The sequence below is a fragment of the Rosa chinensis genome, chromosome 5 (assembly GCF_002994745.2).
Source record: "Rosa chinensis cultivar Old Blush chromosome 5, RchiOBHm-V2, whole genome shotgun sequence".
Classification (NCBI taxonomy): Eukaryota; Viridiplantae; Streptophyta; class Magnoliopsida; order Rosales; family Rosaceae; genus Rosa; species Rosa chinensis.
This window is the reverse complement of record NC_037092.1, coordinates 46,380,331-46,392,327: the sequence shown is the minus strand read 5'-3', so window position 1 is coordinate 46,392,327 and position 11,997 is coordinate 46,380,331. Positions and strand designations below refer to the sequence as shown.

The window sequence follows — 11,997 nt, the reverse complement described above, 5'->3', positions numbered from 1 at the left end:
TATGCCATCACATGAAATCAATCCCTACTATCCTTTCTAGGTATCCATTATGATATGTACATGAACTTGTGCTTGTAATATGTCGAAGCTACAGGATCTGTAAGAAAACCAGCAAGGTATATTAATACAAAAATGAAGAACCTGTCTAGTTGATTTATCCAGCTATTCTGTCTACAAATTATGTTCTCTTCTTAGGAAAAGAAATTGCATATACCACAAAAAGAGATACGGTTGCTATTTAACTTATACTGAGGTTTCTGCTATAATTAATTAGTGAGCTAAATGCTTCCTCATACCGGAGCCGTATAATTTGAGTTTCTTTTTCTTTTCTTTTTTATTCCATACGTATCTTGTAACAGAGCAAGACTGGATGTTTTGCGCTCTGCTTCACTTTCTGTCCCATTTGTCATTCCATTGCATATTTTCTTGATTGCATTGCCGAAATACAACTCTCTTGTACTGAACCCTCACAGTTTAATGGCAAGATTGTATTGTTGAGATAAAAATTGATGAGTTCAATAATAGGTTAATGCAGAGGTTGTTAGGCCTACTGCTACATAGTCATGAGACCTGTACTATAAAATCTTTTTTTTTTCCTGAAACTAAGAATTGCTGCTTAGAATTGACATTCAAAGGTACAACAATGTGAAGAGGAACCATCTAATTAGAAATTTTATTGCGGGCACTGAATTGATAATTTGTTATTCACTAAAGTGACAAACCAACAAAGAAATTAGTGCAATAGGTTCCATAGGCTTTCTAGCTTTTAGTTAATTTTTTTTTGGAGGGGAGATTACTACTTAGTCCATATTCTGAATTCTAAGATATAAATTGGTTATGGTGACACTAATGCCAAGACTAGGGGTTATGAGGAGAGTAGTGCCAAAAGCAGACTGAATTCATTAGCGTGCTTGCTGGTGATGGTTCGGTTGAGTAGAAAAGAATATTTCAATTCAGGATTAATTCGATTATTCATATTCATCCCACAATGGGGGTATATATACAAGTACAAAGGAGTAGTCTAACTCTAATAGGAAACAATATTTCCATAATTACAGGATTTTCTAAATTACAAGATATCCTAATTAAATAAGAATCCTAATTACATACGAATTTACAGCGATTCTATACTCCCCCTCAAGTTGGTGCATAGATGTCTATCATGCCCAACTTGTCAATCGAGCTGTCGAATATCTTCCTGGACACTCCTTTAGTGAGAACATCAGCTAATTGCTCATCTAAGTTTACAAATGGAAAGCGAATAACCTTTCTATCAAGATTTTCTTTAATAAAATGACGGTCAACCTCCACATGCTTTATTCTATCATGCTGAACTGGATTATGTGCAATCTCAATGGCAGCTGTATTATCACAATACAAATCCATAGGCCTTTTAAGCTTGTAACCCAGGTCTTTCAGGACGTTACGGATCCATAACATTTCACAGACTCCATGTGCCATACCTCAAAATTCAGCTTCTGCACTTGATCTGGCAACGACTTTCTGCTTTTTGCTACGCTAAGTGACAAGGTTCCCTCCAACAAAAGTAAAGTACCCAGATGTAGATTGTCTGTCAGTTTTATCACCAGCCCAATCTGCATCCGTATATTCAACAACTTCCAATTCATCTTTTTTCTCCAACAGTAACCCTTTACCTAGCGCCATCTTCAAGTACCTCAAAATACGAAAGACTGCATCCATATGCTCTTCAATAGGACAATGCATAAACTGGCTAACAACACTCACAGCATAAGCAATATCTGGTCTAGTATGTGAAAGATAAATCAACCTTCCTACAAGACGTTGATACCTCCCTTTATCAGTTGGAACTTGATCAGGATAAATAGCAAGTCTGTGATTCATGTCAATGGGTGTCTCCATTGGTCTGCAGTCCAGCATCCCCGTTTCAGCAAGTAAATCAAGGACATACTTCCTTTGTGAAATCAAAATCCCCTTCTTAGACTTTGCAACTTCAATACCCAGAAAATACTTCAGTTGTCCCAGATCCTTCATTTCAAACTCCTTTGATAGATACTTTTGCAATTCATTCGTCTCTTTCGGATCATCCCCTGTAACAATCATGTCATCAACATACACAATAAGAGTTGTAATCTTACCATTCTTGCGTTTGATAAACAAGGTATGGTCAGAATTGCTCTATCTATACCCAAAGGCTTTCATAGACCTTGAAAATCTTCCAAACCAAGCTCTTGGAGATTGCTTCAGGCCATACAAAGATTTCTTCAATATACACACCTTGCTAACGTCACTTGGGTGATTCTTAACACCTGGGGGCACATCCATATATACTTCTTCCTCCAAATTCCCATTAAGAAATACATTCTTCACATCAAACTGGTGCAAGGGCCAATCTTTGTTTACTGTAAGTGAGATTAGAATCCGGACAGTATTGATCTTTGCTACAGGTGAAAAAGTCTCCTCATAATCAATCCCATAGCGTTGTGTATATCCCTTGGCAACCAACCTCGCCTTGTATCTATCAATAGTTCCATCAACATTAAGCTTCACAGTAAACACCCAACGACATCCTACAATCTTCTTCACAGCAGGCAGAGGTACTAATTCCCATGTTGAATTCTTTTGAAGAGCTTCTAATTCTTCATTCATCTCCTTTGTCCATTTTGGATCCGTCAATGCATCCTGCATGTTACTAGGAATAGATACAGTAGATAATTGATCAACAACAAGTGCATATGACCCAGACAACCTATGGTTAGACATGTAATTAGCTACATGATATTTAGCTTTGGCTTTGATGTCTGGCTCATATTGTTTCTTTGGAATACCTTTGGTAACCCTATGTGATTTCCTAGAATCAATATTATCTACCCTAGATAATGCATTCGAAATTAAAGGTACATGAGGAGGAACATTCACAGCGGATTCTTCAGTTGATGATGTAGAGAGGGGGAAAAACTTTGACAGATGAGAACTCTGAATTATATTCTCTTCATTGGGTGTATCACAGTTGGGCTGGTCAATGGGTAATTCATCAGCTTGTGTCGTTTCATATATTCCAGGATGCATTGAAGCCTCGTTGTCACTTTGGGGATGCATGCTGACGTCGTTGTCACTTTGGGGATGCAAGTTGACGTCATTGTCACTTTAGGGATGCAAGTTGACATCTTGGCGTGATGCGTCTGTCTTGTTCGGTTCAAGGGATGGTCCTACACCTCATCTGTCCTAGTAAGTTGGGGATCCCACTGGTCCATCGCCAATAGATTCAATGTCCCCATATTCTTTTTCTTTTTCGTTTCCTACTATCCCAATTTCAGTTTCGTTGTCAATTGGTGCTGGAGAATTCCCAAGTCTAAATCTCAACTCCAATGCTTCTAATTCTTCAAATTCTTCATATTCAAATAAATCTCGAGGATTTCCTTCACAACCTCTCTCCCCCTGAAAGGAAGACTCTGAAACTCCCTCTGAATAATAAGGCTCAGATTCACAAAAAGCAACATTAAGAGAGACATGTATAGTGCCAGTAAGAGGATCATAACATCGATAACCCTTCTGGAATTTAGCATAACCAACAAATATACACTTACGGGCACGGGGATCAATCTTGTTGCGTTGAGGCTTAGGAATATGAACATAAGCTGTGCACCCAAACACCCGGGGCTCCAAATTAGGCATAGAAGGGATGGTCAAAAGTGTATGAAGCTTCTGATGAGGATTCTGAAACTCAATTACCCGTGAAGGAGTACGGTTGATAAGATATGCTGCTGATTTCACTGCTTCTCCCCAATAGGACCGAGGTACATTTATGCCAAAGAAGGAAGCACAAACAACTTCCATCAACTGCCTGTTCTTTCGTTCTGCTAAACCATTCTGTTGAGGAGTATAAGAATTGGAGGTTTGATGACGAATTCCGTGTGACCGGCAAAACTCAATCACACAAACTCTCCACCATTGTCAGACTGAAACACTCTGATGGATTGTTGATACTGAGTTGCCACCATTTTGTGAAATTCCATAAACATTCCAAATACATCACTCTTATTCTTCAGTAATGACACCCATGTCATGCGAGTGCAATCATCAGTAAATGTTACAAAATACCGAGCTCCAGAAAGAGAAGGAATTTTTGCAGGCCCCAGACATCAGAGTGAATCTTCGTAAAAGGAATAGGACTTTTATTAAGACTTGGTGAATATGAAATACTATGACTCTTGGCCAGTTCACAAATGTCACAATGGAAATCCAAATCACTGACAACTGAAAACAAATGAGGTTGCAGCTTCTTAAGATAACTAAAGGATAGATGACCTAAACAACGATGCCATAACCATACAGCTTCCTTCGCATTCTCTACCCCGTTGATCTGATTAGCTTGTCCCAAAAGATGCTTCTGTTTCTTTCCAGTCTCTGTCAGATCCAGGTAGTATAATTTCCCCCTTCTAACACCATAACCAAGAATCGGCAGAGTCAGAATGTCCTGAAACACATAGAAAGATGGATAGAAGGTCACAATACATGCAAGAGCTAAAATAATTTGACCAACAGACAGGAGATTATAAGCTAGTGATGGAACAACTAAGACAGATTCAATGGTTAAGGTATCAGATAAAGCAATAGAACCTTCTCCGATGACCGGAGTTGGAGTACTATCAGCAGTAGAGACAACATTTTGAGAGGAACGTCTACGGTTTTTCACAAGACTAGGGTCATTGGTCATATGGTCAGATGCACCTGTAAAAGTAATCTTACCCTTCATACCTGACTGCGCTACATTAGCGGAGGCATTGTCTAGGTAAACTTCATCTGAAGTAGCAACAGCGGCCTTGCCCAGATTCTTTCGCGGTTTCTTGGTGAAGTCCCACCAATCAGGGTAACCAATCACTTCATAGCACCGCTTCTTGCTATGACCTAATTATTCCCCACAGATAATGCACTTTTTGTTTGTATATGGATTTGGTTTACCTAGAGGACGGCGTGGTGAAGGTCCTGAGAAGCCTAGAGGAGGACCCTGTTTGCGTTGAGCCATAACAGAAAATTCGGTAGTTACCGAATGCCCCATAGCCTATTTCTCTGATTGCACCATTGAGGAATTCAGGATTTTCGCAGGATTGGATTTTTTAGAGTTGAACAAAAAAAAATTCTCTTCTTTTTTCGAAAAAAGGTAGGGTGATGGTGGTTTGAAATTCAGGGATGGTTTGATTTCAACGGTGGTGGTACTCAGCGGTTTGTGGTGTTCTTCGGGATTTAGGATTCAAAGGATGCAGCGTGTCACGGGCCAACTTTGCTATGTGCAAAGAGGACCGCACGACACTTGAAAGTAAGCAAGTTAGCCAAGTGAGTACCTTGCAAGGAACAATGAAAACCACGCGATATTAAAAGGGTGCTAGCGTCGAGCAAGAACACAATTGTATAAAAGTTTGGCAACCACGAAGAACAAATGAATAATCGAAAAGAAAGATCAAGGAGCAATCTCACGGGACACAGATGATTGAATAATTCCTCCTTTATTGATGGTAAGATGGTAAGGGAGGCACAAGTACATGTGCTTACCTATACTAGTTCTGTAGTCCAAACTATGCCGACTAGGAACCCCTCCCTAAAGAGCATATCGGACTTACATGAACATGGCAGGAGGAAACATGAAAAAGGCCGAGGAGACTAAATGCTAAATAAAATAAATTACATAATTTATAAATTACCAAAACATCCCTAGCACATAAGCAAACCAACCAAAGGCTTGACTAATGACCCTGTACAAGGTTGCTTGCGGCATTACAAGTGCGGCCCCTAACACAGCGCAAGTTCAAAGGATTGAACCTGCTCGGATACCAAGTAGAAAAGAATACTTCAATTCAGGGTTAATTCGATGATTCATGGGGGTATATATACAAGTACAAAAGAGTAGTCTAACTCTAATAGGAAACAATATTTCCATAATTACAGGATTTTCTATAATTACAAGATATCCTAATTAAATAAGAATCATAATTACATACGAATTTACAGCGATTCTACAGGTTAAATTTCCAAAAGGACTTCTTTCAAAGCCTGTTCTACTTCCGGAATCAGGTCTCAAAGAACCAAAAGCTTTGCATAAGAGAGATAGAGAGAGAGTCATCAGTCATAACAAGTCAACTAAATTCATGTCAAATTCTTCTTGCAACAAAAAGTCATATGGGACCAGTAACAGCTCCTATAAATAATTATATATTATATATATATATATATATATATATCTATATATATATATATATATATATATATATACACACACACACAAGTATGTACGTACGTACGTGTACGTATGTATGTATCTTCAAAATTGATTATAGTTGTTATTTTAAAATAAAATGCTAACTGTATGGAACCGAAAAAATACTCCGACAAGAAAAGGCCTTAAAGAACTGTCATAATAATTTACTGGGAATTTGGAAGACATTTAACATTTATATATATTAAAATAAGTGTTGCAGAAGATCATCTCCAAATGATGAAGGAATAGAATTTAGACATGAATGAAAAAATAACAGAGAGAACAGTAGTAGATGTGAGCTAGTTACTAGTTACTTCTCACTCTCATTTACATAGCTAGAAAAGGGAAGTCATAATCCCCAGCCTGACAATATAATTTTGGTGTTAACTAATTTGCAGAATATCATCTCGAGAAGACGGAGAGTCCTCACAAACTTGTCATGTAGCTGTGAAAGCAAACCTGAACTACGTGTTAGTACGCATATTTCTCTCCACTCAGAAGCCTCAAATGCAGCAAGCAATATAAAACAAAAAATTGGCAAATTCATCAACTCATCATTCCACAAGCTATACGGCCCTTACGTGATACCCTAACCTGTTAAATCATTCAATTGGAATAGCGAAACATGACTTTGGAATACAGTTTAGTAGATATCTGTAAAATACGCCAAAGAATCACTCTTCAAACGAAGAACTGCAATGAGGAGTTCCCACAGAACAAAGTTGAACTTCCTAAGAAAATGACCAAGTTCATTGCGCTACAATTTTATGAGGAGAATACATAGATCATACAAACCCAAAAGTAGCTTGCTCAGCTTGGATCTGGAACCAACAGTTAGTGACATTTGAAGCTCATGAGAGAAGTACAAATGTGTAAAAATGTGCCATAGGAGTTGGTCAAACGGTTTCTCACTTTTCTTGCCGAGAGACAAACAGAGAGCATCACATTAGCATGTTATGCTCAAGATAACCAATCCACAACTGCACATACATCATTTTTATAGGTTACGAACACAATCACTGCTGTGCGCATTGCACCCTCTGTGCACCACCAGGCATGTCATCATCCTCATCATACGCCTCCGAATGAGCCTGGTGCTGTTTCCTCCTCATCTCCTCCTCCATGTTCACATCATGCAGAGTCGTCTCCTCACACTCATCCAACTCCATGTCTGTCAGCTCCTGATGCGATGCCCTTGGAAGAGCAGCTTCCAAAGCCTTGACCTGCTCAGGGCTCAGAGTTTCAGGGAAGTCCACCGAAAAATGGATGTACAGCTTGCCCTTCATGAATGGCCTCTGGTACATTGGCATACCCTCATCATTGATGGCCTTAAACGAATCTGCAATTTCATAATTAACCCACAAGATTAATAATAATGTGAGGAAATTACAATCAGCACATCCAGCTAGAAAAAACACACTAACTACAGAGTTCATGAACTCTACTAACCAGGCTTCACAACTTCGCCAGGGTTTGATTTGATAAGTAGCTGCCTGCCATCCAAATGGTTCAGCACAAACTGGAAACCACATATAGCATCTGTAAGCGATAAAGAGTGCTCCACAAAAAGGTCATCCATCTTTCTCTTGAACTTGGGATGTTCCTTTTGCTGAATGATGAACACTATATCACCAGTGATTGTGTCAGGCTGCACAGACAAAAACAATGGAAGCAGGAAAACCAATCAATCCCACACTTCACTAAGCATGAAAGAACTAAGAAGTATACATTACTATCAGGATAATTGAAAACATACAGCTTCATCAGCTTCGCCAGGAAATGTGATCTTCTGTCCATTCTGCATACCCTTCTCCACATGGACTTCTAAAACTTTCTTCTCTTGAACAACCTTCTCTCCCTTGCACTGTCCACAGCGGTCCTTGTCACTAATGGTCTCTCCGGTACCCTTACATTCATTGCAAGCATGCTGCATCTGTTGAATCATAGAGGGTCCAAGATGTCTAATAGTGACCTTCATACCAGTTCCTTGGCAACCACCACACTTGGTTGAGGCTCCAGATTTTGATCCTTTGCTGCCATTTACAACAGGTGCCCATATAAGCATCATATGCAAATCACAACTCAATCAAAGCTAACACTACTAGAAAGTGCAATACTTAACAAAAGTACTGGCATGTGAAACAATACTCACCCTTTGCACTTAGAGCACAGCACATTGCGAGATAGAGAAAGCTTCTTCGAGGTTCCAAGATATAGGTCTTCCAAAGAGACCTTCAATGGGTGAACCACATCTTCTCCACGTCTCTGTCTCCGTCCTCTGCTACTACCACCTGCTCATATAAGGGAAATTCAGAAACTTCCTAATCTCTTCGCGACTTATGAATCAGTATAATCCCAAACAAAATCACAGAGCTCTCTCACCTCCCATGCCTCCAAATGGGCTGCCACCACCACCAAAGAAAGAGGAGAAGATGTCAAATGGGTCATGGCCACCCGCTCCCATTCCTTCCTTAAGTCCATCCTCACCATATTGATCATAAATTTCTCTCTTCTCCGGGTCGCTCAGAACCTCATAAGCCTGAGCCAACTCTTTAAACTGCAAATAATTTCAAAATCTAATTAGGCCTACATATCTTACAGTTTCAATCACTCTAAACACCTCAACCCACAAACATATCTCGCTCAAAATCTACACCCATGAGTCATAAACCAATAAAAGACTAATAATTTAACAAAATTCTTCACATTACAATATGCAATTAAATCAATAAACAAACAGATCACATCAAAATTCAGATTATGACTCAAAACCCAAATCTGAAAAAAAAAACTCTAAATCGACAAAGATTCATGGAAAAAGGGTAAAGATTGGTACTTTTTCTGGATCTCCACCCTTATCAGGATGGTTCTTGATGGCGGCTTTCTTGTAAGCCTTCTTCAAATCTTCCGGCGAGGCAGTCTTGGAGACTCCAAGAATCTCATAGTACTTGGAGTTGTCGCTCTTCTTGGGCGGCCTACCTCCTCCGAACATCTTCGATTTCGATTTACGAGGAGGAGGACAACGACGAAGACTTGGGGAAGCAACACGACCTAAACGCAACGACTTGGACTCAAAGAGATGAGGAAGACTCGGAAGAGGTTTTATAGCAAGAGGAAGAAAGCAGGTGATTATTATTCGAGAGACTGGACGTTTCTGGTTTTGTTAAAGAAGGATCTAGAATGCCATGTCCCGCAGGGTTTTTATTGGTTGTGGATTCTGGACCGTCCGATCGACGGTGTGATCCAGAGAATTGTTTATTATTAAAGAAACATGAATTCAACTTTTTTGACTAGCCTTCATGCCTCGTGTCGAAATGAATATAACTGGGGTCAATGTTTTTGATTGAGTTCAAGTCGGGGTTTAGCTCGAATAATTTTTTTTTTTTTTTTCAAGCTCAAGCTCAAGCTTATCCTCGGCTTGATTTTTTTTTTTTAGAGAAAAATTTATCATCAGTGTCTACATTTTGGTGCTAATTCCAATTTGATTCCCAGATTCACAAACATATTAATGTGATACGTGAAGTTTTATATTGCTATTGATGACAAATTTCCGTCAAATTTCCATAACGTCTCCATTAAAAATCTGATGTGACAAGCATGTCGAGGGAAAAAAAAGGCAAAAGACCAAAATAACCTAATCTTAAATCTTATCACCAATTTTTACTGAATTTGAGACTCGAGATCTGAGTTTATTGTGAGAGTAGAATTATTTGAGGAGAGCATGTAGACTCTTGATGTTTGGTTGGCTTTGTCGGTATTAGAAGTGTTCCTTTTGTTTACAGGTTTGATGTTTTTGGGTGGTTCATCTTTAAGGGAAGTTCCGCTAAATTTTTGGTAAAATTTCTTCTAAAGTGAGCCCCACAAAACCACTTAGGATTTCAGGGTGAAATTTGGAACGGATTCTGTCAAATATGGTCCAATAAAAAAAAAAAACATTTCATACCAAGTTTATAAAAAAAAAAAAGGAAACATTTATGCTATCAATGTGAGATGTAAAATAGATAGTCATATAAATATACATTGTACTCAACTATAAGAACGTACACACTCACATATGCAGTATCTATGAATTAAGAATACAAACCTGGATAGGACATGTTTGATCTTCTCCTCTGAGCAATCTGATGAATGCAATCTCAATAATGGGGCAAAGAACTTGAATGCTTGTGTGATTGCTAGAGTAGGGATCAAGGTCCATATATAGGCTTTAAGGATTAGGTGCCTCCCATAAAGGTTTCCTAATCCTATTAGATCCAGGCCAACCTTTTCCTGTTCCATATGCAAATAGGTATACTTCATTAGCAAGGTAACCTTTAATCAGTACTGATATCAATGGGCAACAATCATGGAACCAATGAATACGAGGAATGTCTATTTGCTTATTCTGTAAGGTATGCAACTTAGTTGTTGTAGTTCCTAATGAATATTGATAAGTCCACATCAAGTCTTACAATCTCCCACTTGGACTATCAATGTTCAAACAACAAGAAAAGTTGTTGCATCAGATGTAGCAAAAATGAAGTGTGCACAAAGACATTCTTAGTTTCACCAAATCCATTTTAGTACTCAGTCATTCTGCAACCTACTACAATGAACCACAGGAAATCTAATACTTAACCAAGCACTAGCACCCTGCAGTCACATTGCAATATCTTATAGAACACAGGAGCAGCTTAAATGCATATGAAACTTTGTTTTACTTACAGAATGTAATGCAAGTAATTAAACTGATCCAAACTTCAGAGATTCTTAAAACTTAAGGAATATGTAAACTTAATGCTTGTTGTAAAGCTTAGTACAAATTTCATCAGTACATTGAAAATCTGCAAATAATGCTAATGACCTGAAATAGCAAGTTTACTCGAGTAAAATTAAATAAATGCAGAAACTCATTCAATCATAGTTCTTGAGTCAGAAATTTGAATATTCATAATACCAAAGTAGGAACTTCAAAGTTAATGTTTATCAAAATGCTAAATAAAGTCTACAACAATGAAAGTTTAAGTAATACAAAACAAAAGTTTTCAACCTCCCACTAATCTAAAGCATCAAAACCTGACAAGATCCCCATACTTTTAACATGATCCTAAAAAGAACCAACTGCCAAGGGTTTTGTAAGTGGGTCTGCTAATTGATCTTGTGTACCTATCTTAATGATTTCAATCTCATCATCCCTTATGCTCTCCCTAACAACAAAGTACTTCACGTGAATATTCATGGAGGCTGTGGACCTTTTATTATTCTTGGCAAAGAATACTGCAGCTGCATTGTCGCAGTATAATTTTATAGGTCTCTCAATAGAATCTACTACTCCTATCTCTGTAATGAAGTTTCTGAGCCAAAGTGCTTGCCCTGTAGCTTCATGAATGGCAACATACTCGGCTTGCATAGTAGAAGTAGCAGTTAGAGATTGTTTCACAGTTCTCCAAGATATTGCCCCTCCAGCCAACATAAAAATGTGTCCAGAGGTCAATTTAAGATCATCCACACAACCCTTATAATCTGAATCACTGTATCCAACTACTTCTAATTATGTATCATCCATCTTTTTATAAACCGGCATGTGATCCTTTGTTTTCTGCAAATATCTCAAGACCTTTTTGCCAGCAGTCCAATGATCATTACCTGGATTGGACTGATATCTTGACAAAACTCCAACTGCAAAGGCTATATCAGGCCTAGTGCAGACCTGGGCATACATCAAACTACCCACCAATCTAGCATAGGGTCTCTTATCCATCTCCTTTCTTTCAATTGCATTCCTA

General features: G+C 38.5%; 1 protein-coding gene across 1 annotated transcript; it reads right to left on the bottom strand.

The window, feature by feature from the left end:
- Nucleotides 1-6,885: 6,885 nt before the first annotated feature.
- Nucleotides 6,886-9,334, bottom strand: LOC112165239 (dnaJ protein homolog). Its single transcript, XM_024301699.2, has 6 exons — nucleotides 9,069-9,334; nucleotides 8,615-8,789; nucleotides 8,385-8,523; nucleotides 7,989-8,265; nucleotides 7,682-7,880; nucleotides 6,886-7,571 (listed from the first exon to the last, which is right to left on the bottom strand). Exons 1-6 carry the CDS (start codon nucleotides 9,222-9,224, stop codon nucleotides 7,249-7,251), a joined length of 1,269 nt encoding a protein of 422 aa, XP_024157467.1. The 5' UTR covers nucleotides 9,225-9,334; the 3' UTR covers nucleotides 6,886-7,248.
- Between the last annotated feature and the right edge of the window lie 2,663 nt (nucleotides 9,335-11,997).